The sequence below is a fragment of the Lepus europaeus genome, chromosome 7 (genome assembly GCF_033115175.1).
Source record: "Lepus europaeus isolate LE1 chromosome 7, mLepTim1.pri, whole genome shotgun sequence".
Lineage (NCBI taxonomy): Eukaryota > Metazoa > Chordata > Mammalia > Lagomorpha > Leporidae > Lepus > Lepus europaeus.
Window position 1 is genome coordinate 81,104,105 of NC_084833.1, and position 27,234 is coordinate 81,131,338.

Sequence of the window (27,234 nt, forward strand, 5' to 3'; positions counted from 1 at the left end):
TTGTCTTCTCTCTCCTTTGTCTGTTGGGCTCTCTTCTAATATGAATTTCCGTTTTCTGTCAACTCTGTGATGGATTGGGTTCAGGGAAGCAACATGTGCCAGTCATTGCCTTTGAACCTGTACTTCAGATGTGTGGCATTTCATTTCCTCTCCTGCCTCTTGGCTTATCATTAATTCTAGCAGGAGATTTTGACATGTGCAAATTAATAATCATTCAGTCCAAATGAATATGGTGACCCCTGTGCCCACATGATGTACTAAAAGGAGAAGAATGCAATGCTCATGAACTCGAGCTTACAGTTTAATGAGAAGAACAGAAATGCGCGCGTGTGTGTGTATTTCTGCCTGTCTCTAATAGGCTGTGAACTTATAATTATTTCATGTAACCACATGATTTTTATATTTGCATGTGATAGACTCCTGAGAATAATAGTTAATTTGTGAAAGACAGAATTAAGAATTGAATTGACCTCTCTTGGCTTAAAACCTGGGCCAGAAGCAAGGCAAGAAAATATTATAGGGACAGGAATAAGTTGATATGAAAAATACCTTGTTTTAGGTGATGATAATCTGAAAATGATGCAGAGTATATGGTAGTTCTTAGCAAGCCTCATGCAGCCTCCAAGGACTGTAATGTACAAGGATTGGTTTTAGATAAACCAGTTCTATACTATGTTGTGGGCAGGCCATGCAAATTAGGAGAATTGTATTAAGAGATATTTTCAGGCTGAATGTTATCTAGAAGAAGATAAACGGCTTGGGGAGGGAGTGGGTGTCAAGCATCTCATTAGAATAATGTCCAAAAATCATGGGAATGTTAAATCTAGAGAAGGAAAGACAGAGGAAATTTATTCATGCATTGTCTTAAGATGCATAAAGTGGAAGGGCTAGCTACATATTTTGTACAGTGGCAGTGGGTGGAAAGTGTAGGCAGGTGAATATGTGGACAAGAGATGAGAAAGAACTTCCTATCAGTCACAACCACTGTAGAGCACAAAGGCTTGAGGAGTAATGAGCTCATGAGTATTGGGCCTTCAAATCCAGACCCAAAGGAGGCTTAACATTGAGGCCCTCCACAGGTGGACGTTTGAATTTGATGACTCGCCATGATGAGTTTCTCAAGATATGTCAAATTAATATGGATGCAACTTCCTAGCAATATGACCTCGAAGAAGTTACTTAAACTTCCAAACCTGTTTCCTTATCTCTAAATAGGTCTAATATAGTACCTGTAATTAAATATAGTGTAGAAAGCCATCCAAAAATGTAACTCCAGGGTTGTAGTCTTACACATCTACTCTGCTTTCTTGATGTTCATCTGAAAAGTGAGCTTGGTATCAGTTAATGGAATCCTGATGATGTAGCTCAGGTCACATCCATCAGTGTTTCTAGCCAGGGTTCCAGTTTTTAGCTAACTGTCAAGAGACGGCAGTTTCAATCAGATGTGCCCATCTACTTTGTTTAGTTCTGTTCATAGAATTTGCTCATAGAATTTGGAAAGTAATATTTGATTATTACAATTTAGGAATGTACCATCATAAAATCCAAGAACAAAAACAAGAATAGTAATATTTTTTTTTGACAGGCAGAGTGGATAGTGAGAGAGAGAGAGACAGAGAGAAAGGTCTTCCTTTTTGCCGCTGGTTCACCCTCCAATGGCTGCTGTGGCCGGCGCATCTCGCTGATCCGAAGCCAGGAGCCAAGTGCTTCTCCTGGTCTCCCATGCGGGTGCAGGGCCCAAGGACTTGGGCCATCCTCCACTGCCTTCCCAGGCCATAGCAGAGAGCTGGCCTGGAAGAGGGGCAACCGGGATAGAATCCAGCACCCCAACTGGGACTAGAACCCGGTGTGCTGCCGCCGCAAGGCGGAGGATTAGCCTGTTAAGCCACGGCGCCAGCCAAGAATAGTAATTTTTAAGTAACACCAATGGTAATCATTGCTAATATGAAAGAATGCTTATTTTATTTACCAGGTACTATGAATATTTTATGAAATAGGGGCCAGCCTAGTGCTTCTACCTCCTGGGAGGTAGAAGGTGATGGTCTGAGTATCTGGGCCCTAAAGTGCTTGTGGGGGATTTTGATTGGGTTCCTGTTTCTCTGCTTCAGCCTGGCCCAGCTCCAGCTCTTGCAGGAATTTGGGGAGTGAACTAGTGGATGAGATTCTCTCTCTCTTTCTCTCTCTTCCTCTCTTTCTCTCTCTCCCTATCAAATAAATACATAATTAATTAAAATTAAACCAGAACAGACATTTAGCCTGGTAGTTATGATGTCTCCGTCCAAAAAATAAAAGTACCTACATCCCAAATTAGAGTGCCTGGGTTCAAGTCCAAGCTCCAACTCCAGACTCCAGCTTCCAGTCACTGCTGGAGGCAGCAATAATGGCTGAAGTAATGATGCTCCCACCACCCACTTGAGAAAGGAGACGTGGACTGACTTCCTTGCTCTGGCTTTAGCCTGACCTTGTCCCTGCCATTGCAGGAATTTGAGAGTGAGCCAGTGATGGGAGCTCTCTTCATCTCCCTCTCTCTTAGCTAATACATGTAAAAACTTTAAAAAGGTATTCGCTATATAAAAGATATTGTTGATACTTTTTTGCAATGACTTGCTGTATTGATTTGTTTGTTTATGTGATTATTCCACAAATGTTTATTAAATACCTACTATGTGTGAAGGTAAATCCTTTTCTTATTGTAATTCCAACTGTTTTATGCTACAGTAGTAACAAAAGTAATTCCCCTCTGGCTCAATGTTTTATTTTAAACTTGTTTTCTTTTTTTTAAGATTTATTTATTTATGTGAGATGCAGAGTCACAGAAACAGAGGGAGAGACAGGGAGACAGAGGTCTTCCATCTGCTGGTTCCCTCCCCAGATGGCCACAATGGCTGGAGCTGGGCTGATCCGAAGCCAGGAGCCAGGAACTTCTTCGAGGTCTCCCACACAGCTTCAGGGGCCCAAGCCCTTGAGCCATCTTCCACTGATTTTCTAGGCCTGTAGCAGGGAGCTGGATCAGAAGTGGAGAAGCTGGGACTCGAACTGGCACCCATATGAGATGCAGGCACCACAGGCAGAGGCTTAACCTACTACGCCACAGCACTGGTCCCTAAAAAACTGATTTTCTGCTCTGGCATTGTTTTAGTCCTCCAGATGAATTTTGGAATTATGTTTTCTAGTTTAAGTGAAAGAATTCCACTGGAATTTTAAAGTGGAATTGCACTGTTCTGTAGAGCAGTTTGGGATGACCTGACAGATTTACCACAGGAAATTTCTTCATTTGGGAAGATGGCATACGGTTCTCCATTTATTCAGATCTTTTTAAAAAATATTTATTTACTTATTTGAAAGGTAGAGTTATATGTAGAGAGAGAAAGAGAGAGAGACAGGAGAGGGAGATCTTCTATCCGCTGATTCATTCCCCAGACGATTGCCATGGCTGAAGCTGGGCCAGGCTGGAGCCAGCAGCCAGAAGTTTCTTCCAGGTTTCTCACGAGGGTGCAGGGGCTCAAGGGTTTGGCCCGTCTTCCACTGCTTTCCCAGGCTATTAGCAGGTAACTGGATCAGAAGTGCAGAAGCCAGGATTTGAACTGGCACTCATATGGGATGCCAGCACTGTAGGCAACAGCTTTACCAATTATGCCACAGCGTTGGGCCCTCAGATCCTTCCTTTTGTATGTCCTCAATAAAGTTTGTTCCTGTGTATTTTGTTATTAATTAAATCACTTTTTCTAACAACAACAAAAAAGGACCAGTGCTGTGGCTTTGCAGGTTAAGCTTCCGCTCAGGTTGCCTGTATCCCATATGGGCGCTGGTTTGAGTCCTGGCTGTTCCACTTCCAATCCAGCTCCCTGCTAATGTGCCTGGGAAAGCAGTGGAAGATGGCCCAAGTCCTTGAGCCTCTGCACCCAGGTGGGAGATCTGGAAGAAACTCTGGGCTCCTGGCTTTAGAGGCCCCTTTGTGGTCATTTGGGGAGTGAACCAGTGGACGGACCTCCACCTCTGCTTTTCTGTAAGTCTGCCTTTTGAATAAATAAGTAAATCTTTTTAAATAAGACAAATAAGATTTGCTATCATTACTGTGATGAGTGGATTGAGTGCATTATTTTAAACCTCAAGCAACTCTACATGGTATAGCATCCCTGTTTTATAGACAGAGAAACAGGTACTTAGAGACATTGTTACCTTCCCAGGGGCACAGTGTCCAATGAACAACAGAAACAAAATTAGGACCTGTCGGCTGAACTTTGACTCTGCATCCTGATTCCAGAAACTCTTTTTCTCTCTCGCTCACTCCCTCTCCCTCTCCTTTCTCTCTCTCCCTCCACTCTCTACTCTGCTACTCTTCCCCTCATTCTCTCTCTCACATGTTTTTCAAAGCACTGTTTACCCATCCTACACATAGCACATGCTGATTTTTCCATTTGATTGTACTTCATTATAAAAAAAGGTACATAGGTCAGATCGATTCCATTGATTTTGCATTTCATTAAGTGATCATTGCTAATTGTAATTTTAAAACAAAGCACCCTGGCTTTTTCTTCCTGTAGGAATAAAATGTCTCAATAAAAATGGGGTGGGTTACAGTACTCATTATGTAATAGGATTTGCTTCTGGCTCTTGTGAGATGGTCCCAGGAAGTGGTATCATTTCATAGTGGCAGAGGCTATGGTGAAGGAGAGGTACATTATATGAATTACATTGTCCAAATGAATAACTGCTGTCATCTAAATTCAAAGAGATACATTGTTCCAACTGAGAGTCCTAAGTGACTTGAACATTTCCATCAGAGATTGTGAATTATTATGTAATGGAAGCTAAATAGTTGTAGTTTTTCATTTTAGCACAGCTATCACTGTCAGGCCCAGATCATATACCAAAGACAAGTTGTGCCATGGAAAATATGGTGTGTGAGCCAGAAGACCGCCCAGCGTCTGTGAATGAGCCAGACTTCTTGGGAGGTCAGTGCTCAGACCAGGGCATTCAGGGAGCAGGTCTAACTTGATTTAGTGGTATTTTCCACCCATCTTTTTTTGGATGGTTCCCAGCTACTACTATGCCTATTTGTTTAAGCAGCATTTGAAACCTCTCTGGTCTCTGTTCATTGCTCAGGGCTGATAGCAGAAACAGAAGTAGGGCATTCCAAAGGCCTGTAGGTTGTGAACAACTGTTACTTAGGAGTTTAATATCATTTCTCGGCAGGAAAATTTGCAAATGGCAGATTAACTCTACCCACTAAAAATAAAGCATTTTTATAGCTGATTTCAAAATTCTGTGTCGGCAGTGTCTTTGAAGTACTCCTTTAATTGGTTATGAATAAATAAATTACACTTTAGCCTCCCTGTCCTCGCCATAATTTCTCTTTCTACAAGAATAGTTATTCTGGTGGATTTTATGATCTTCCTGACAAGATTTACCTGTTGGCATGTTCCCTGGCAGAATATTTCTGTGTGTAGCTGCAGTTCCAGAGTATCTTTTCTATTTAATACACATTCACTGACTGATAGGTGTGTCAGATCGGAGGAGGACAGAAGAGGAAAAAAACTTTGCTCTTCTTTAAGACACTCATTAGAGAGTCAGACCTACAAAGAATGATGCAGAATGGTGTATTCAACACCGTAATAATGGCCAATGCATGACCAAGTCTACTTTGGAGATTAGTAACTCCACAAAGCAGAAAGTGTTCCATTTTTGTCTTAGAGTACCTGTTTGCATACTCTCTGTACCCTGGGTCACCTACCCTCACATAAGCTGTTCACACACACTTTTTAGTAATGGGATGCATATATAAAGAAAAAGAAAATCATTTTATGCTGAATTTTGACAGTAGTCCAGATAGCATGCTATTACTAAGAAAAAGTTGCTAAAATAGTGATTTGTGATAGTGTGTACATTACTTGCTTCACATGGGCAGTCCTTGAGAGAGAAACGTTTTTACAAAGGGAGGAAAATCAGCATGATTATTCATTCCTTTCTTGAGGCAACTGCATAGCAATTTATTCACAGATCTCTATAATTCATTCTAAAGCCCACTATGATCTATATTGCTGTGTATATACATTACAATCATTAAGCACATTTAAATATAGAAATTTTAAAACAACTTAAATTATCTGCATAGAAGCATCAGGTAACAGATCAGTCTTAATACAGACTCCCCTTTTCCTGTACTTTTCCTTTCTTGGTGTAAATTAACAACTACCAAATATGCAAGCAGTGTCCATATGTACACTGAACTCTTTTAATGATGGAAACTAGATGAGAATTCTTTTGTTTACTTGTAAAAGCCTGGTCTATAAGACTGAGTTAGAATTTATATGTGGCTTGTCAGCGTCTGTGGTGCTGTGACAGAGCAAGTGGGCACATTTCATCTCAGTTACAAATAGAAGATGAATCTGAGGTGGAGTGTATGCGTCAGAGGTTAGAGTCATTTAATGGGGTGCGATGCGAATGGAAATTGGAAAACAATCCAAGAAATCTATAGAAGATGAGAACTGGAGGAACTCAATTAGAGAAAAACAGTACTGTTTCCTCCTTTTGGACATTGGTTTCTTAGTGCTGTTACAGCAGCTTACTAGGTTATAAATGGAGAAACAAAGAGTTTAATATTTTCATTGCAAAAAATTAAAGTGATTTGGAAGATTTCATTCTAATATATGAATACAAACAAACATGAACACACATACACAAACACACATATATACACTATATAACCTAATCAACACATCCCGGTTACGTAAGTATGACATTTTCTGTATGATTCTGGTAATACTTTTCAATAGAAAATGCAGTTTGGTGAGATTTAATCTGAAAAGATGAAACAAAAACATAGAATTTATGGAGGGTACTTTTCCCATGGTAAACTTTTATAAACTTGTCATAATAAATGTAGTCATGAGTTTTTAACACATGCAACATACGTACTTGAAGGGAACAACAATATTAACTTAGATCCAAATCCATCTTCCTTTGTCTGGTTCACTTCCATCACCTACAATGTTTTGTCAAGGGAACAAATTCATCTGTTTTGGCAAAGGCAGCCTCTGTATCACATGTGCAGTTATCTGTGCAACCCCAGTGAGAATTTTTCTGGGTAAACATGAAATCAACTGTGGAAGTCAGAGTGCATTCACTTGAGAGAAGCATAAGTGTGCCGTGTGCTTTTGTTATTTTATTAGGAAGTTACTCAGGGCTATTACTCCTTGTGGAGTAGTAACTTAGAGATTTGTATCTAGGTGGATATAGGTTTACTTAGAGTTTTCATATTCTGATATGGGAAAAATGAGGGAAAGTGACCAAAGTGTTTCTTTTGGTTTGGAGAAAAAAGCCTCTTGAAAGGAAGATTGCCTTAAAGTTTCTTTCAGCTAAGGAGCCCTTTGACTCAATCGGTTCTGCTTCTAAAAGTCAACTTTGTGCTCTCCCACCCTGCACGGAGCAGATAGATGCATGTGCTATTGTGCCTACATGGGTATAGGAAAACCCTACTAAGCATCTGTTTGAATCACTACAGTTTAGGAACTCTCTTTTTTTAAAGTCTGACTTCTTAAAAGAGAAAAGCCTTTTCTAAGAAAAAGTAGAGAAATTCATATTCCCAGTGCAAATGATCAAGGACCCCAGATACTGTATATGCATACATAGATAGTGTCGGTAGTAAATACGTCTAAAAATTAGACTGAAATTCAGGTAATATCAGACAGCACATCCACCTTGAAATATTCTTGCTTAACGAACTAAAGATTATGTTCTGAAATGTCATTTAAAAATTCTAGGGTAGTGAGCATTTAGCTTAGCAGTTTTAAGATGCCTCCTCTCATGTTGGAGTGCCTGGGTCCTAGTCCTGGCTCTGGCTCCTGACTCCAGCTTGTAGCCAATGCAGATCTTGGGAAGCAGTAGCAATGGCTCAAGTAATTTGATTCTTGCTGAGAGACCTGGACTGAGTTCCTAGCTCCTGGCTCCAACCTCAGCCCAGCTCCTGGTGTGATAGGCATTTAGGGAGTGAGCAAGTAGATGGGAACTCATCCATTCTCACTCTCTAACTCTCAAATAAATAAAGAAAATCTTAAAAATCTAAAAAATGAAGATAAAAAACATTTGACAACACTTTCATCACTGAAGCATTTGGTTTTCTGAACAAAATTTAGTTTAATCGAAATATGACTTACAGAAACTTTTTCTTCCTGGGAAAATCTTCAGTGTAATCTCTCTGTGTTTGGTCTTACCACAAAGCATGGAATTTTGTCACTGAATCCAATGGTTAAAATACAAAAAAGAATTGTTTAAAGTTGTTAATTCATAATTTGTTAATTCATAAAGGTTACCTCTTTAGGTATTAAATTAGAATGTGTGCTTTTCCTCTGACAAACAATACAAATCTTATAAATATTTAGTCAAGCTGTGATCAGCAACTTGGGGTGCCAGTATAATTGGTGCAAACTTTCCGGAAGGCAGTTTAATCAAGCTCATTTAATGATGTGTATATCCCTGGGGCCATGTGGCATAGTGGGTAGAGCTGCCACCTATAACGTCAGCATCCCATATTGGCTCCAGTTCATGTCCAGGTTGCTTCATCTCCTAGTCCTGGCTCCCTGCTAATGGCTTGGGAAAAGTAGCAGATGATGGCCCAACTGCTTGGGCCCCTGCCATCCACGTGAGACATTCCAAAGAAACTCCTAGCTCCTGGCTTCAGTGTGGCCCAGCCCTGACCATTGTGGCATCTGGAGAGTAAACCAGTGGATGGAAGACCTCTCTGCTGTCTCTCCCCAACTCTGTAACTATGACTTTCAAAGTAAAAATTAAATATTTTTTATAAAGTATAAACCCTTTGACCCACCAATCCAAGTTCTGGGAACTTAAACTAGGGAATAATTTTTAAAAATTCAGGTACAAGCTTGTTCAAAGCATGAATTATGATTATTAAAATATTTTAAAATAACCTAACAAGAATGACTTCATTGAATAAATAAGAACCATCATATGAGTATTTCAGCAGCCATTTATTGAACATCTAGTTGTGCTAGCTGATGCTCTAGGCCATCCAACGGTGACAAAGCAAGAAATTCTTGCACTAAGGAGTTTGCATTTTTGTTGTTGGGGTATTGGGAAACTGACCAATATTATAGTCATTAAGAATAAATCATATAGAACTGTCATTATTAGTGTGTAAAAATATTCAGTATGCTAGGGTGAGGATTCAGGTTAAAATAATATCAAACAAAGGCAGTACACCAAGGATATATAGTTATTATCTCTGGACAATGAGATAATAGGACTTTTTAAAAGCTTGCTTATGTTTCATAATTTTCTATACAATGAACTATTAAGGGTTTTTAGCACAAAGATTTAATTGGTAACCAATTTGAATGCTCCAAATTTTCTTGCTAGGCAAAAGATTGTTCTATCTGTCTATCTACTATTTACTTATCTACTATCTATTTATCTCTGTAAATCACATTTAAAAAGAACAAGACACTTGTTTCCTTCAGGTAGTTTTTCCCTTGACAACCATTGCTGTTAGAGCATGTTTCTGGATATCAAACCAAATTCTTCATGCTGAAGTTGATGCTCATTTTTTCTTCTCAAGAGATAGAATGCAGTCACAACTCTTCATGCCACAACCTTCCCATTTTCAGACACTCAACACTAGCTGCTGCTTGACCTTATTTCGTATATTGTCTGGCAGTATTTCTTCCACAGCTCTAGGACTCAACTTGGTTCTCTAATTGGGCAATCTGGGTCATTGTTCTGTGTGTGGTGGGTGTGCAGATTAGCACAGACCAAAGAAAGGATTTGAGGTTGGCTATCGCTTCTCGGCCTTTTGGCTAAGATCAAGTGTGGATTTGAGGTTGGCAATAATTGGGTTTACAGGGGGAAACCTGAGTGAAAGCTGCATAGGTCACTCCTAGCCTGGGCTGCTGTCAGATTCCTGTTTTTAGGCTACTGGTGCCCTATACCAGCTACATAGACTATAATAAATATACAGAGAACAGGTATGCATTTTGAATCCTCTAAAAGCTGATTCCAAAGCATTTATCTTTATACATTATGGAATACTACTTACCTGTAAGAAAGGACGAAATTCTGTCTTTTGCGATAAAATGGGTGCAACTGGAAACTACTTTACTTAGTGAAATAAACCAGTCCCTAAAAGACAAATACCGTATGTTTTCCCTGATCTGTGGTAACTAATAAAGTATAAAAAATATAATGTATATGAATGGAATTAACAGTTTGAGATTTCATTATTATTTATAGCCCTTGTCTCTACTGTTGAGGAACAGTGTTTTTTTTTTTTTTTCCCTTCTCACTGTTTGTTGAATTATTTAATTAGTGGAGGGTTAAGCTTATGATCACAAAAAATCAACTGAAAGTATGGTATTGTAAAAATTAAAAGAAATAATAAGAAAGGAGGGAAAAGAGGGTGTGAGTGTGGGAGAGAGTATAGGGTGGAAAATATCACTATGCTGCTACATCTGTATGTATGAAATACATGAAATTTGTTCACTTTATATTAAAAAATTATTTATGAAAGAAAATCAAGTGGCAGTTGTGTTTTCTCAGCCTGCAGAACTTCATGGTTAAGGGAGTTTTTGAGCACAGGGCTCAGTTTCAGAATTCTTGGGTCCCATACAGACAAGAAGAGCTGTCCATTTTCATTAGCTCCAAAGAAAAGCTTGAATCCAGGCTGCAGCCCCTTGCCTTAGTCTTAAGTGTGGCTCCTCTGCTTTGAGCCCCGTGAAATAACATGGACTGAAGGAGGCTTGCATTTCAATACATCATTGTTCCCAGCAAACTGTGGTGTGGGTTTTTCTTCTCCTTCTGTAGAAATAAAAGATGTCCCATCAATGGATGTTGGCAGGAAGAGCAGGGAACAAAGCAAAAGGAAAAGTGTCCATGGAGAATGGGATTCTGTGGGGGAGCCCACTAAAAGTGTCTTGTTGGTGCTTAGTCTGGGGGTCTGGAGGTGTTGATTCTGAGTGCCTTCAGGGTGTACTTGTGGGAAGGGATGTGTTTTAGTGCAAGAGAAATTCATCTGATGTCTTTATTAAACTGCATTTTGTGTTAAAGCTTGGGGATACTAGCGTGGCGCTATCTGCATTTGGAGTAGCAGATGGGCAGCCCCAAACTGGAGATGCCTCCTATACATAGGGAAATTCACAGAGGGAGAGTTGTATTTCCGAGTCTATTAATTCCACATATCCATCAGAGAAGTCAAACATCAGTTCCGTTTTTTTTTTTTTACATTATTCAAAATTGCATTCAGCTTTAACAAATAGAAAGCAAGACTTCTGAAAAAAACGTTTACAATTAGATATAAAATACTTTAGAAAATATTTCGACATTCATAGTGGACTTTTTTTTTGAAAAATAAGTTTTGCTAATGCAGCTTAGAAACAAAAGCGTATTTATAACTACAGTTTAATAAACCAGACTGTTAATGACAATCCTCCCTCAAGATGGACAGTTAGCATTGCCGAGTAAGATTTACATACACATGCTTTATAAATAATGGTAAATTTGATTCAACTAGGTAGAAGTTCAGCTACCATATGGCTTCCGTGACTGACAGCACCCATGGATATTTGCTTACCCAAAGTTCCCAAACCATTTTAATTAAGCATATTTCAATGAAGTACAGAACCTAAGTAAGTGCTATGAAATTCTGAACAAGAAGTCTTTATTGTGGCAGTTATTTCCAGCAAGATATTTGAAACAGTCTTCCCTCATTCTCTTTTGCCTGGGGATCACAAAAGAGCAAACCATCTAGTTGACTTAAGTTTTGTTTTTTCTAGTGGAGTTCATCCTCAGGATGCTTGTGTTTCAAGAGCCAGCCATCCCACCTTGCCTGAATTTACCAAATGTTAGTAATGCTATCCTTCATTTATATTATTCTGCATTTATAAGGTTCCAAATTTCAAGCTGTCACCCCAGGATAGAGAAAAGCAAGACAAAAATATTCCCTAGCTGCAGGGAGCTCACAGAGCAATGAAAATAAAGAACATTTTAACACCAGGTTGTTTTTTTTTTTTTTTTCATTTCCAATTCTCTTTATATACAGAAGATCACTTCAGTATATAATTAGTAAAGACCTCATCAGTTTGTGCCCACACAGAAACGCAAAGTATAAAAATACTGTTTCAGTACTAGTTATAGCATCACTTCGCTTTAGACGACACATTAGGGACAGCTCCCACATGGGGTGTAAGTAAAAATGGAAATGGCATAGAAAATTAATTAATTTGAAAAAAAATTATGTAGGTTCTCTGTCTTTAATGTGCTGTACATTGCTATTTAATGCTATAATTAGTAATCCAATGGTAGTTTTTTCACTTTATGTTGCTATATGGGCAAAATGTTGAAATCTTTACCTAATATATACTAAACTGATCTTCTGTATACAAAGAGAATTGAAAATGAATCTTTACATGAATGGAAGGGGAAAGGGAGCGGGAAAGGGGAGGGTTGCGGGTGGGAGGGAAGTTATGGGAGGGGGGAAGCCATTGTAACCCATAAGCTGTACTTTGGAAATTTATATTCATTAAATAAAAGTTTAATAAAAAAAAAAAAAAGAAAAGAAAAGAAAGAACAAGATAAAAAGCAGAAGAGGCTGTCCCTAGCCCTAGCTGGCTGGGTGAGAGAGTGCTCTCAGAATCCTCTTTGACTAGTGTTTAGGTTCCTGCACCCGCATGGGAGACCAGGAAGAAGCACCTGGCTCCTTGCTTCCGATTGCCGCAGTGCCGGCCCTAGCGGCCATTTGGGGAGTGAACCAATGGAAGGAAGACCTTTGTCTCTGTCTCTGTCTCTCACTGTCTATAACTCTACCTGTCAAATAAAAAAAAGAATCCTCTTTGAGCCATGAGAAACAGAGAAGGTAATTTGAGGGGGTAGAGACAGAAGGAGCAGCCTGTGTAGATGTACACAAAAGCTAAAGAATGAGGGATATTACAGGGAGAGTTCTCCAATTTGCATGATCTCAAGCCAGTCCAACATCTGAAAATCTTCTGAGAAGATACAAAAATGGATTCAGAGAAATGCATTGCAACAACTTTTAGAAAATGATGAAAATATTGAATTTTCTATTACCAAGAACTGATACAAGTACAGTTTGAGGACCGAGGAACTTACAGATTTAAAATTGCCTTCATTTTGTGACAATGGTGCATATGGGCAGATTTAGTTATACACCTCACATGATGAAAAGAGGGCATGACTCCTATTCCATGCTCCACAATCCAGGCCTGACTTTGTCATTTGGTTAGCTAAGCAACTTGCTCAAAATTCTCTATTTACAAAGGGATAAAGAATATATTTATGTCAAAGATGTGATGTGTAAGGTATATATGAGTATATGCACAGATAATATGTAGAGCCTGAAGTTCATTTGAAGCATAATAAGATTTTCTCTGTCTACCACTTCTCTGCTGGTCTCGGTTCACACTTGTCAGCTCACTCCAGTTGTGCCATTTATTTCCGACTGGTAGCAGCTATAGATGTGACACCAGAAGTGCATGGAGTGACCCTCGTTGGTCCTGTGTGAGTAGGACCCCCATCTTCCTTCATTAGTACCATACTCTGTGCAGAACAGTGATCCCTATTAAGAACAAGAGCCTGACACAAGTTCAAGATGCATAGAGAAAGGAAGAAAAATAGTATCAAGACTTGACCTTTTTTGTCTGTGGAGCCTGTGAAAGATGTCTATGAGTTTTTAGAAATGAAATAATCCTTGGCCAGCGCTGCGGCTCACTAGGCTAATCCTCTGCCTTGCAGCGCTGGCACACCGGGTTCTAGTCCCAGTCGGGGCACCGATCCTATCCCGGTCGCCCCTCTTCCAGGCCAGCTCTCTGCTGTGGCCAGAGAGTGCAGTGGAGGATGGCCCAAGTCCTTGGGCCCTGCACCCCATGGGAGACCAGGATAAGTACCTGGCTCCTGCCATTGGATCAGTGCGGTGCGCCGGCCGCAGCGCGCTACCACGGCGGCCATTGGAGGGTGAACCAATGGCAAAAGGAAGACCTTTCTCTCTGTCTCTCTCTCACTGTCCACTCTGCCTGTCAAAAATTAAAAAAAAAAAAAAGAAATGAAATAATCCATTTAAAAGTACTGGGGCCGGCACCATAGCTCAATAGCCTTGCGGCACCGGCACCCCAGGTTCTAGTCCCGATTGGGGTGCCGGATTCTGTCCTGGTTGCCCTTCTTCCAGTCCAGCTCTCTGCTGTGGCCCAGGAGTGCAGTGGAGGATGGCCCAAGTGCTTGGGTCCTGCACCCCATGGGAGACCAGGAGAGGCACCTGACTCCTGGCTTCGGATCAGCGTGGTGTACCGGCTGGCGTGGTGCGCACCAGCTGCAGCGGCCATTGGAGGGTGAACCGATGGCAAAGGAAGACCTTTCTCTCTCTCTCTCTCTCTCTCTCTCTCACTGTCCACTCTGCCTGTCAAAAAAAAAAAAGTGTACTGGACGCATTAAACGGGGGGGAGGGGGAGTCTGTGGGGATTGTGTGGGGATTCTATTTCTTTGTCTCTTCCTGTGAATCTGTAATTATTTTGAAATAGAAAGCTAAAAATAAACTTTACTGAGAATTGGGAGTTCATATTTTAAATGATTAAAAATGATTAAATATATCACGCAGAAGTAAACAAACTCTCTTAGGAACATCTACAAAAATAGGCCATCAAGCCATTCTTAATTTTTTTTGTTTGTTATGGTAATCTTCGCAAGGTAATTTTGATCATGTTTTAACCCCCAAACCATTGCCTGTACCCGCTGGGGACAGGTTGAGCTCTTGTGGCCTTTTGGGTGTCATTCTTTGAGGGCAGGGTGTCATTTGAGAGGTGGTGCATGGCATAAGGGGATATGGCTAGAAGGTAGATGAGTCAGATACCCACAGGGAGCATTCATCTGATCAGGAACAGCTCCAGACGTTTTCCCTTTCATCTCAAAAAATGTTTAGAGCTGATTCAGTGAGCACAATGTATGTATATTTTTCTAATATTTGTGAATAAAAAGGAACAATTATGGCTAGTATGTGCTACATGCTGGGATCAACTAATTCAAGTTCAAGCTGTGCACAGTTCTGCAACAACAAATAAACTCTGAGTATCTGCTTATACAATTAAATATTAAGATGCCTGAAGAATTCTGCATTGTTACTGCCTGTATTATACAACAAATAAATATGGAACAGAAAAAGAATAATTTTTAAACAAAAGCAGATCTAAACAATTCAGAAATGTTTTAAAATTCCAACTATCTATTTCTTTAAAAAAAAAACTTTTATTTAATGAATATAATTTCCAAAGTACAGCTTATGGATTACAATGGCTTCCCCCCCTATAACTTCCCTCCCACCCGCAACCCTCCCCTTTCCCGCTCCCTCTCCCCTTCCATTCACATCAAGATTCATTTTCAATTCTCTTCATATACAGAAGATCAGTTTAGTATATATTAGGTAAAGATTTCAACAGTTTGCACCCACATAGCAACACAAAGTGAAAAATATTGTTGGAGTACTAGTTATAGCATTAAATCACAATGTACAGCACATTAAGGACAGAGATCCTACATGATATTTTTTTAAAAATTGATTAATTTTCTATGCAATGTCCAATTTAAAACCAAGTGTTTTTTTTTTCATTTTCAATTATCTTTATATACCGAAGATCGATTCAGTATATACTAAGTAAAGAAACTGACGAACTAACTATCTATTTCCAAAGAAATGGCAAGTTCCTATTTAGCAGGATCATCTGGGTATGTCAACTGAGAATTGCAGGGGTGGCTGACATGGGAGGGGCAGTGTGCATTCCCGTTTGGGGTAATCACTTGAGTCTCTTTCACTGGGAGGCACTCCTTGGAACATGAAGCTTACTGTGAATGGGTTATTTCCTAATTGGTGTTGTTAATCTACCCCCGTTCAATATGTACTTGTGAATGGAAAAAGGTCATATTTTACTGACTCAGACACAGAGGTCAGGCTGAAGAGAGAACTAGAAGCCCGTGTGGCACACGAGGAAGAATTCTTAGCTAGAGAAGAGTCATCCTCTCCTACTTCAAGAGCTGCCCTAGCTGAATGGTTGTTTGCAGGTTTGTTCTGTTTTGTTCTGGAGGTACAGGTAAAAATAGCAGGTGCAATTATGGAGCCTGTTTGCCTCAATGTATAGACCCCTGTACTCAATAGAACTGCCTAGTGGTGGTGAAAGCTCCATCACCTGACTCATCCAGAGCTGGATGCTGGCTCAGGAACACCTCAGTGGGAGGGATACTTTCATCAGGGGTCAGTTGCACCAGGCATGTGTTGCAGTCCCCTGTAGATCAGATTGAATGAGGCTGGCTTATCCCTTCAGTGGTGTAAACTTGTCTGCTGCTGATTTGGTGTTGTGAACACATATTTATTGAGTGTCTGCCATGTGCAGCACTGTTGTTGGCAGTGAAACTAGAGCAGCTATGCGAGCAGAGGTCTTGTCTTTACAGAACCTATTTTCTATTATCACGCAGATGGAAGGAGACACCTTTCTGGGGATGCCCACTGCAGGACTATGCTGGGTAATGGACCAAGGATAAATTTTGCATATCTTTGTAAATCAAAGCAGATTCTCTTTGAAGGGCTTCAGTACTGCTTTTTCTTTTACAGTCATGTTCTAAAGGGAAATACCAAAGAAAACCAAGAAATATCTTTTTATGATATGTATACTCCATGTGGAGAACCCTCATAAGAAAGTATAATAATAACTGAAAGTTGTTTTCACTGTTCATATACTTCTCTATCAGAGGTGAGTGGGGGGGACTTCTTTGGACCAGAAATTCTTAGGTGGATTTTATATCTACATACATTAAGCAGACAATATAATTTTTATTAATAACTGGTCTCAAGTCTGACATACCATAGTTTGAGGAATGGATCTTAAATTTAATACTCAGGGATCATTGATAATTTACTTAACCCAATCTGTTTTCTTATCTTTAAAATGGAGACAAAAATAGTCACTACCTCAAGAGTACATGTATTAATAAATATTTACTGAATGAGAGATTGAGAAAATTTAATGTAAATTCATTTATTGCATTTATTAGATGCACAGTGATTAAATGCTGATTGGGTGTAGAGACAATAGTAAGGGCAAGCAGTTGTCAAACTGTCTATTTGAAGATGATGTGATCATCTATATAGAAAACCCTATGGAATATATATATTCATCTATATAGAAAACCACCCTAGGACTGGTATGAATTTCGGGATAGAAGATCAACATACAGAAATCAATTTCATATATTGACAACAAGAAACAAATTTTGGAAACAATTTTGAGACAGTGTTGTGGTACAGCAAGTTTAGCTGCTGCTTGGGATGCCTGCATCCCATACTGGAGTGCCTGTTTTGAATCCTAGCTACTCCACATCCAAACCAACTTCTTCATTATTGCCAGAGAGGCAATGGATGATAGTCCAAGTACTTGAGTTTCTGTCACCCACATGGGAGATCCAGATGGAGCTCCTGGCTCCTAGCTTTAGCTTGACCTATCTCTGGCTGTTACAGACATTTGAGAAGTGAAACAGCAGATGGAAAATCTTTCTTCCTCTCTCTCTCTCTCTCTCTCTCTCTCTCTTTTCTTCCTTCTCTCCCTCCCTCTACCTTTCTTTGTCTTCTTCCTTTCTCTGTCACTCTTTTAAGTAAATAAATATTTTAAAACAAAATGACATTTTAATAGTATCAAAAATAAGACGATTTTATGGAAAAATTGACAGCAAATGTGCAAGTTGTATATTCTGAAACTATAAAACATTGCTTAAATAAAAAGATGAATGGAGAGAAGTGCCATGTTATGTATCAAAACACTCAAAGTTGTTCAGATGTTAATTCTATGCCAATTGATCTATAAATTCAATGCAATCCCAGTCAAAATCCTAGTGGGCTTCCTGAATTTCTTTTGGATTCTAAAAGTTATTCCACATTTCATATGGAAACACAAAGGATCTGAAATAATGCAAACAACATTGTGAAAGAACAAAGTTGAAGACTTACACCTTCTCATTTCAAGACTGATAAAGCAGAATTAATCAAGACAGTGTGATAGTGGGACAAAGATCAGTGGAACAGAATGGAGGGCTCACAAATAGATGCATGCATATGTAGTCAGAGGTGTTTTTTTTTAAGATTTTTTTGACAGAGAGAGAGAGAGAGAAAGATCGAGAGAGATCGAGAGAGATCGAGAGAGATCTTCTATCTGCTGGTTCACTCCCCAAAAGGCTGCAATGGCTGGGGCTGGGCCGGGCTGAAGCCAGGAGCTTCTTGTGGGTATTCCACGTGGGTGCAGGTGCCCAAGTACTTGAGCCATTTGCAGAGAGCTGCATAGGAAGTGGAGTAGCTGGGACTTGATTCGGTGCCCGCATGGGATCGCAGCACTGCAGGTGAAGCGTTAACATTCTACACCACAGTGCCAGCCCCAGTCAGTGGTTTTTGATGGAAGTACAAGGGCAGATCAGTAGAGAAAGGGCTGTTTTCAGCAAATGGCTGTAACAGTAAACATCTACATGCCAAAAAATCAACATGGAACCATACATTGAACCATATTCTAAACTTAAAATGGATCACATATAGCACCTAACACAACAAAAGCATGACCTGTAAAAGAAACAATTGGCTGTCATCAAAACATATTTTCTTCACTGAATTAGACCATCTACATGACAATATACCCTTCTTTCTGCATTTTATGATCATTGTTGTCAAATCCACATTTTGTGATACTCATATTCTGGTTTTCAAGAAAATATATACATATATATGTTGATGATATATCTACATGTGAAATGAATAAGGCAAAATGTTAAAAATTATTAAATCTTAAACTGGTTCTAGGAGCACAAAGAAAGAAATGTCATTGTAGATGATAAATGTGTCTAATTATTAATATTTTTAATTTTAAAATTTTAAATTTATGCTCTTCAGATTTATTAAAAGTCACAGACTGGGGAAATATTTGCAAATCACATATGTGATAAGCAGCATTTATCTAGAACATGTAAAGTGCTCTCAAAACTTAAAAAAATCCCATTTTAAAAACATAAATCATTTGAACACCTAAGGAAGATAACTCAGATGAAAGATGAGCCTTTTAAAGATGCTCAACATTATCAGGAAGATACAAATTAAAATTATAATGATATACCCTTACAGATTCATTGAAGTGTCTAAAATTAAGGCAACCATCCCTGCCAACTTAACCTCAATTGAAGATATGGAGCAACTGGAACTTGGCACATATGATGCAAGTAGGAATATAAAAATCTGCAAACATACACCCACAATGTGATACAGGTATTCTATCACTAAGTATTACTCAGGACTAATGAAAGTATCCATCTCATGAAACTTGTATGTAAGTGTCCTTAGCAACTTTATTTGTAATAGCAAAATGCTAAAGTAACCCAAATGTCCATGCACAGGTCAATGTTTTAAAAATTGTGATGTATCCACACAATAGAGTATTACTAAGAGATGATCTAATGTCATATACACACTAGTCTGGACTAATCCCTAAATAATTATTCTGAGTGAAAAAATAAAACAGAAGAAAATGATTCAAGCTCTATATGCCTATAAGAAATACAAAGTAATCTGTAGCAGTAGAAGGCTAATATGTGGCTGCATAGAGGTACACAGAGTGTGTTGTGAGGAATTAAAATTTAGAAGGATGTGGCCAGTGCTGTGTCGCAGCAGGTTAAGTCACTGTCTGCGGTGCTGGCATTCCATATGAGCACTGGTTAGAGTCCCTGCTGTTCCACTTCTGATACAGCCCCCTACTAATGTAACAGCAGAGGACAACCCAAGTGCTTGGGCTTCTGCATCCACACTGAAAACCCTGATGAAGCTTTTGGCTTTGGCTTGGCCACTGCAGCCATTTGGGGAGTGAACAAGCAGATGAAAAAAAAAAAATTCTCTCTCTCTCATCTCTCCCTTCTCTCTCTCTCTCTCTCTCTCTCTCTCTCTCTCTCTCCTGTCTCTCTCCTGTCTCTCTTGTCTCTCTTTCCTTTCTCTCTCTCTCTTATGTCTCTCCCTATCTTACTATAACTTTTCAAATAAGTAAATAAATCTTTAAAATATTTAGAAAGATGGGGCAGGTATTTGGTGCAATGTTAACATGCCTCTTGCTTTGATCACACCCCATATCAGATGGCTGAGTTTCTGTCCTGGCTCCTTTGCTTTTGATCCAGCTCCTTCCTAATCTGTATCCTAGGAAGCAGATGATGGTTCAAGTACTTTGGTCCCTGCCACCCATATGGGAAATCCATACTGAGTTCCAGGTTTCTGGCTTCAGCTTGGCCTAGCCCTGGCTGTTCTAGGAATTTGGAAAGTAAAGCAGTGGATAGATGATTGTTGTATCTCTCCTTCCTCTTCTCTATTTCTCTCTCCCTCACTCCTTTTCAAATAAAATGAAAATAAATGAATGTGAATTTTTAAAAATAAAAATAGAATGCAGGATACTTTGGAGGATACTAGATATGTTATCTTGATTGTGGTGATGGTTTGATGCATATCCAAATTTACCAAATTGTTTGCAGTTTTTTATATGTTAAATAATATTTGAAAAGCAGTGAAAAATGCAAGATGGTTGTCACAAAGCTTAGGCGTCATGATGTGTGATTTTGGCAATCGTTGGCTAACCTCAGAAGTGACTTTTTGTTCATAAGAGGTCATGTGGGTATGTATTTCAAGTTGTAACCACATACAGCGTGATTAGCTATGAAAGTGTAGAAGGAAGCAAGAAAATCATAATGCTGGATGTTGGTGGTGTTAATATGGAGACTTGCATGAATCTTATAATTAACACATTTCAGAGTCATCCTTTTCATTTGTCCTCAAATTTTTCGATCATGAATCTTACGCCTGAACACTCATTTGCACTTCTAGATACTGAGTAAACATAGCCATAGGTGTACTTTATTTTAATAATTGCAATTTTTAATGAATGTGTTTGATCTTTCATTTAAAAGAGTGTAAAACCCCACCACTACATTTTAATTTGCCTTTCATCCAAGGACCGCTCAAAATAATTCAATTTCCAAAGCTTGTGATGTAGCATCTTCCAGTTTAACAGATGGAAGGAAAAAGAGTTAAATGACTTCCAAGGATCACAAAGCAATATTGTAACTGTAAGTCTGTGTGTGTGTGCTTGCCCCTGTGTGAGTGTGCAAGTGTGTGCATAGTGAGTGAGGCAGGCAAGGTGACAAACAAAAACTATTTCTTTGAGTTTGTTGCTTATTGAGTTGTGTTTTCTCTTTAGTGATTTTACTCTGCTGTTCCCTTCCAAATGCCCAAGTACTTTTATATGAAAGTGTCATATAATATGATTTGTCTCAGACATACATTGAAACTCTGTTAACAGTTAATGGGTTCATGATGATGATTGAGTTAGTATAATTGAGTATCTAAACATAGTGTCTTTGGGAAATGATTGGATTGGATATGCCTCATGATCATATCATTTTGGCATTACATGGAGAGACCACATGGAAGGCAGGTGATGGGAAACCACCCCCACCATGTTGTCTCTGCTTCTTGGTTTGCCATGTAATCATCTTGACTTCTTCTACCTCATCAGATGCCTGAACAGTTGAGGCTGTTCCATTTGAAATTGTGAACCTTCAAATTATAAGCAGCAATAAACTTTCTTCCTTCCTAAGAAATTCCTATCTAGTATTTTAGTTAAAATAATGAAAAACTGACTCCTACGTCATGGCAGATCACAAAGAATAAACAGGAATACCATATGACCAAAGAAGAAAAAGGGAAAAAAAAAAAAACCTAATATGAGAGCCCATGCCAAACTCCTCACCTTTCAAGATTCTCCTCTGTTTTGGAATGTGCTCACTATTTATAAATCTCATGATGTTACTTTTGAGGCACTCAACATCTATTCTTTGGCAAGAATTTTACCAAACTCTTTGCATGCTTTTAATGATTATCACAACACTGAAAAATGGATAAGAAAACTAGACTTGCTTTGATTGAACCCCTTGTTGTGGGTCAAATAGGTAGCGAGTAATATATTCTAGATTTATAACTGGGATATTCGAGGCAGAGACGTTAGGGTTCTTCTCCAGTTACCTGAGCAAATTACCCACTTGGGGCCTAAGCTATAAAAGAAGATTATGAAGTTTATATTACAGGGAAGCCATGTTACAAGCGACCCAGAAAATTATGGCTCCTCAGTGATGCTGTTTTCCTTGCCTCCCACCATCTTCTGGTTCTAGACTCTTTGCCCTTCTCCTAGGCCAAGCAAAACTCTGTCCTCTTGGCTGTTAGCTCTGCTATAGCACCCCATTAGTACAGATCTTCTCATTAGAAATCTGCCTTCATGGAAGGGAGTCTCTTGAGGATGGAGGACAGAGACGCTCTTGCTTCTCTCTCTTCCTCCATGTCCAGTATAGAGTCCAGTAGATGCTGGATGTGTCTCACTCAATGTCTGTAGATCTGCTTTTGTAACCTGTATCCCCCACCGCTGCTCATTTCTGTCTGATTTATGTTTGCATTCTAGAGACTGCTTGATTCCCTGTCACTTCTCCATTCTTTGACTTGCAGAGTTCTGACTCCCTTGGGTGGCAGCACCTCTCCTGTCTGTGTGGTGGGTGGTTCCTGACCGCTCTGAATGCTCCATGAAACTGGGCCTGGTTCCTGTACTTATATGTGCTCACACCTGCCCAGGTCTCCAGTCTTCAGAATCCTTTTTGTACTTTAACATCATGTTGACATTCTATTCTGACTCAACCCGATTAATAAGACTGTTACTATTCTTTCAATGCAGGAACACACATGACTGTCTTTACAGTCATAAGTCACATCTTGTTTTCTTCCTGTTCTATTATATGGTGCCTCTTCTTCTAATTTCATATGGGCATTTCTATTCTGACTCGCAGGCATCACCCAAGATTCTACAGTAGCTCCTGTGTTTACCTATTTCTGTTGAAGGTAATTAAAGTTGTGTTTTGGCATGTGGCATATCCTATATAGCATTCTTTGGTGAATAACTTTTGGGGCTGAAACTTTGACAGCAACTGGGTTATATCCCTTCAAATATTTTAGCTATTCTGAGTTTTAGGCAACTTTGAATATTCCAATCTTTTTTTGATTCGATGCCTTCCTAAGTCTTAGCTGCTGTATGTGGCACTTTGCTTATACAGGGCTTATAGGCCAAATTATGTGCCTAATTTAGATGGAAGTTCAACAGGAATACTGAGGATAGAGGAATCAGGGCAAAAATCAAGAACTGCTTGTTGAACGTTTCCAGTGATGTCTTTTATGGTGTGGGGATTTACATGAATTCCACACACTCCATGAGTATGCACACCCTGTTTACTTTTAGTGTTTTTATAAACTGAATCTCAAGAGTTTTCACATCACTTTGGACATTGCTTCTGACCTTGTCCCTGCCGTACATTTCTGCAGCCTGGTGATTTGGGTGAGAGCTATGAAGATATATGAGAGTACTGTATTTTCTCTTTGGCTTCTCTGGCAGACATCTAATTTCCTGGTTGGCACTTGTTTCAACTGTAAAATAGGAAAGGTGTGAGAGAACACACCAGGCATTTTTGCGCTCCTATTTTAAAATGATTGGATATGAGCATCTCCCAAAGACCCTCAGAGTTTTTCTTAGAGTCCTCTCTAGAGTTCCTGAGGAAGACCGAGCCCATTCAGGAAATCTCACTGTGGAGTAACTGATACTTGATGTGCAAAGAAGTAGGGTGAAAGAAGCTTACATACTTGCAGGCGAAATATTTTCTTTTCCTACAGGTAAAAGAACTTTAAAAAGTCTTTTTCACTTTTTGTGAATACCCCACAGCAGCTTTTTGTTGCAAAGAAAATCAATTCAATACCTGATCATTTGGAGGTGTTGATTTGATATTGAACCAATTTCCCATATAGCATGGGGACTGTTTTGACACCCAGCCATTATTTTTCTGTCCCCCCATATTGTCTCCTTTGTGTGTATGCATGTGTGTGATGTCTGCCTCCAAAATTCAAATAAAGTATTTGTGAATGTGATTATGCTTCAGAAACAGAACTATTTAATATATATGACCCTGCAGAAAATCATTTCTGTTATGCCAAGAGTCATTTTAATTTAATCTTATCATTTTTTTTTTCCTATATGCCAAGACTATTTAGCATGGCCCTCTGGAATTTGGGGTTTTTCACTTAATGTCTTCTCATTTTGCTGTAGCATTCATGTTCTCTGTTTCCTTTTTTAGGGGTCATCACTGCTGCAGACATTCTTGATCGCGAGACAACGGGATCATACTGGCTGACAGTGTATGCCACAGACCGGGGCGTGGTTCCACTCTATTCTACCATTGAGGTCTACATTGAAGTTGAAGACGTGAATGACAATGCCCCACTGACCTCAGAACCTATTTATTATCCTGTTGTCATGGAAAATTCTCCCAAGGATGTATCTGTCATTCAGATCCAGGCTGAAGATCCGGATTCCAGCTCCAATGAAAAACTGACATACAGGATTACAAGTGGGAACCCTCAGAATTTTTTTGCCATGAATATCAAGACAGGTAAAAGTATGACTTTTTCAATTGGTAGTTCAGCTTTTAAATTCATTCGCCTGATGCTTACTACACACATTTATTTAGAGAATAGCATCTTCCTTTCTAGGAGTGTTTTCTGAAAAGGTGAGCATTCAGTATGTTTGGTATGTTTGATTTTCACCTGACACAGGTGACGTGATCCCATAGAAATCTGAGACTTTCTCCGAAAGCTGTATATTTGCTTTACTTGTGATAATAAGAATGTGATTTCAAAGCTCCTGGGAGAGCCAACTACCCCCTTCTCGTTCTTGGGAGACAGTATCCTGTCCTGTGCTGAGTTCTTTAGGTAGGCTGGCTTTGCGACACCTTGGGCTGGGAACTTCTCCCTTGCTTGGCCTAACTGAATCTCATAAATGATCTGCTTAAAGCCTTAACTTTAAGAATGTTTTGCAATTCCTGTACTATCCATTAAGGAAGTGTTAACACTTAAAAACAAAAACAAAAACAAAAAACCTTCCAGTGTGTTAGTCTTTGTAGAAAATGTGTAAAACCTTCGTTTTCTGATCTGTTGCTCAAAGATTTTCTAGAGATTATAATAAAAACTCTGTTGTTGGAAGGGTCAGAAGTATCTAAAGATCAGTAACAGGGCTGTGGTTTGCTGACTGCATTCTGAGACAAGGACCTACATGGGACAAATGATTTGCAGCGTCATTGTTAGAGATTCATTACTTGTGATTTCCTCTTTTAGAGCTGACTCAGAGTTGCAATGGTTGGGACCTCCAAGCACTGGGTTTTAGAATGCTGTAAATTACTTTTACCTTGGTCAAGTGAGTTGATACCAGTCAATAGTTAGGCTAGGTTGGTTTTGTTGTTGGTATTTTTGGTGTGGACAGTCTCAGATTCCAGTGGAACTACTGATATAGTTTTCTGTGTTTATTAAAGTAGAAGGATATGTCTGACTTCAAGTATTTCATAAATGTCAAGTTCTCACTAACTTAATTTGAAGAGAATGCTAGGTGTTTTTTTTTCAATTTTAAAAAAATTATTAATATAAAGGCAACAGATTTTGTGCATTCCATAGGTACAGTTCCAAGAAAACAACCACACTTCTCTCACTCCACTGCTCCCCCACACCATCCTTTTTCCTCTCTTCATTAGTCTTTCAGAAACTATTGGTTTTCTCTAATGGTGAGTCCCTCATTTTGATTAGCAAACTTCTGCATTCTAACAGTATTGAATTAAGATTTGACTTGTGCTTCTTTATAACACAAAGGGAGGTCTGATGGAGACCTGCATATGTGGATGAGCGGACTCTGCAGTTTGGAACCTTGTCCAACCTTTCAGAACCATATTAAGTGGGAGAATGAACCCAAAGAATGAACCCCTGCCCTGTGCTAGGAAGCCCCTCCTCATTCACTTTCTCCTACCACAGAGCTCTGAGGAAGGTGACAACAGGGAAAATCATTTGAACATTGTGCACATTCAAGAGGCCCCGTGGTAGGGGAGGAGGGAGAGAGAGTAGGAGAGAACAAAGACAGACAGTGTCCCATCAAAGTTGACACAATTGCTGCAGAAGGGCAGTTTTTCAGCAGATCTCTTGGACCACTTTGCGCTGAAAATGAAGAAAGAGGAACAGCCACAAGAAAGAATTGGAGTTGGATGTGAAATTGGACTGCCCTTTACATGCATAGAAGAATATGTACTCTTATGTAACTGGAGCTTCCTTTTGCATAGCTCTTAAAAGTTTGCACGTGAATTTTAAAGAAGCCCAGTATTATCACAGTTTGGCATATGCTGCATAGTAACAGCCTTAGTCATATTCATAATCTCTCTATTTCCATAGTTTTTAAAAAACATTCTTGCCAAGAATGACATTTTTGTCTGATTGTCAATTGTCTGAAAAAAAAATACACAATATTTCTGGCTGATGTTGTGGAGCAGCAGGACTAGCTGCCACTTGCAACGGCAGAGTGTCAGTTAAAATCCTCGCTTCTCCACTTAGGATCTAGCTTCCTGATAATGCACATGGGAAGGCAGCAGAAGATGTCCCAAGTATTTGGCCTCCAGCCACCCATGTGGGAGACCAGGACAGAGTTCTTGGTGGCCTGACTGGAACTCCTGGCTCCTGACTTTGGCCTGGCCCAGCCCTGGTTTTTGCAGCCACTTGGCGAGTGATCCAGCAGATGAAAGATCTCTCTCTGTCTCTGTCTTTTCCACTCTGTCTGTTGCTGTATCTTTCAAATAAATAAAGCTTAAAAAAATACACAGCATATTCTATAGTTCTCATGCAAATAAGAAAATAGTAGACTTGATTTATCCATGTATTCGGTCACTAGGCTTTTATTGTGTCTGTTAGTTTTCAAACAAGCTCTTATCAGTAGAGTTATAAACTTAAGGTATGGTCCAAGCCTTTGACGAGCTCAGAGTACCATGAAATTAAAAGGATGATGAACAAATATGTATTGTGTGTTAAAATAATGAAATGGTTGTGATGGGTTAGTGAACATGATGGTCAGAGAGTACTTCATGGAAGAAGTAACACTTGGGCTTAGAGGTCTTGGATTTTAAATCCTTGTTTTGCATGTCTTAACTAGAACACACCGTGGGCCACAACAGGGAGAGCAGACTAAATGGGACAGTGCTGACCTCATGAGCTTTGTAACCTTGAGCAAGTTATTAAATCCCCCTGAAATCCCATTTGCCAGTGAGAAAGCA

The 27,234-nt window shown here is 39.4% G+C and overlaps 1 protein-coding gene across 2 annotated transcripts in view; it reads left to right on the forward strand.

Annotated features, from left to right (window-relative positions):
* FAT3 (FAT atypical cadherin 3) overlaps nt 1-27,234 on the forward strand; it is a 533,836-nt gene that overhangs the window by 139,623 nt on the left and 366,979 nt on the right. For both annotated transcript variants that reach the window (XM_062198305.1, XM_062198306.1), the window contains exon 2: nt 24,232-24,546. In XM_062198305.1, the coding sequence (XP_062054289.1) occupies nt 24,232-24,546 (315 nt within the window). The remainder of the gene's footprint in view (nt 1-24,231; nt 24,547-27,234) is intronic.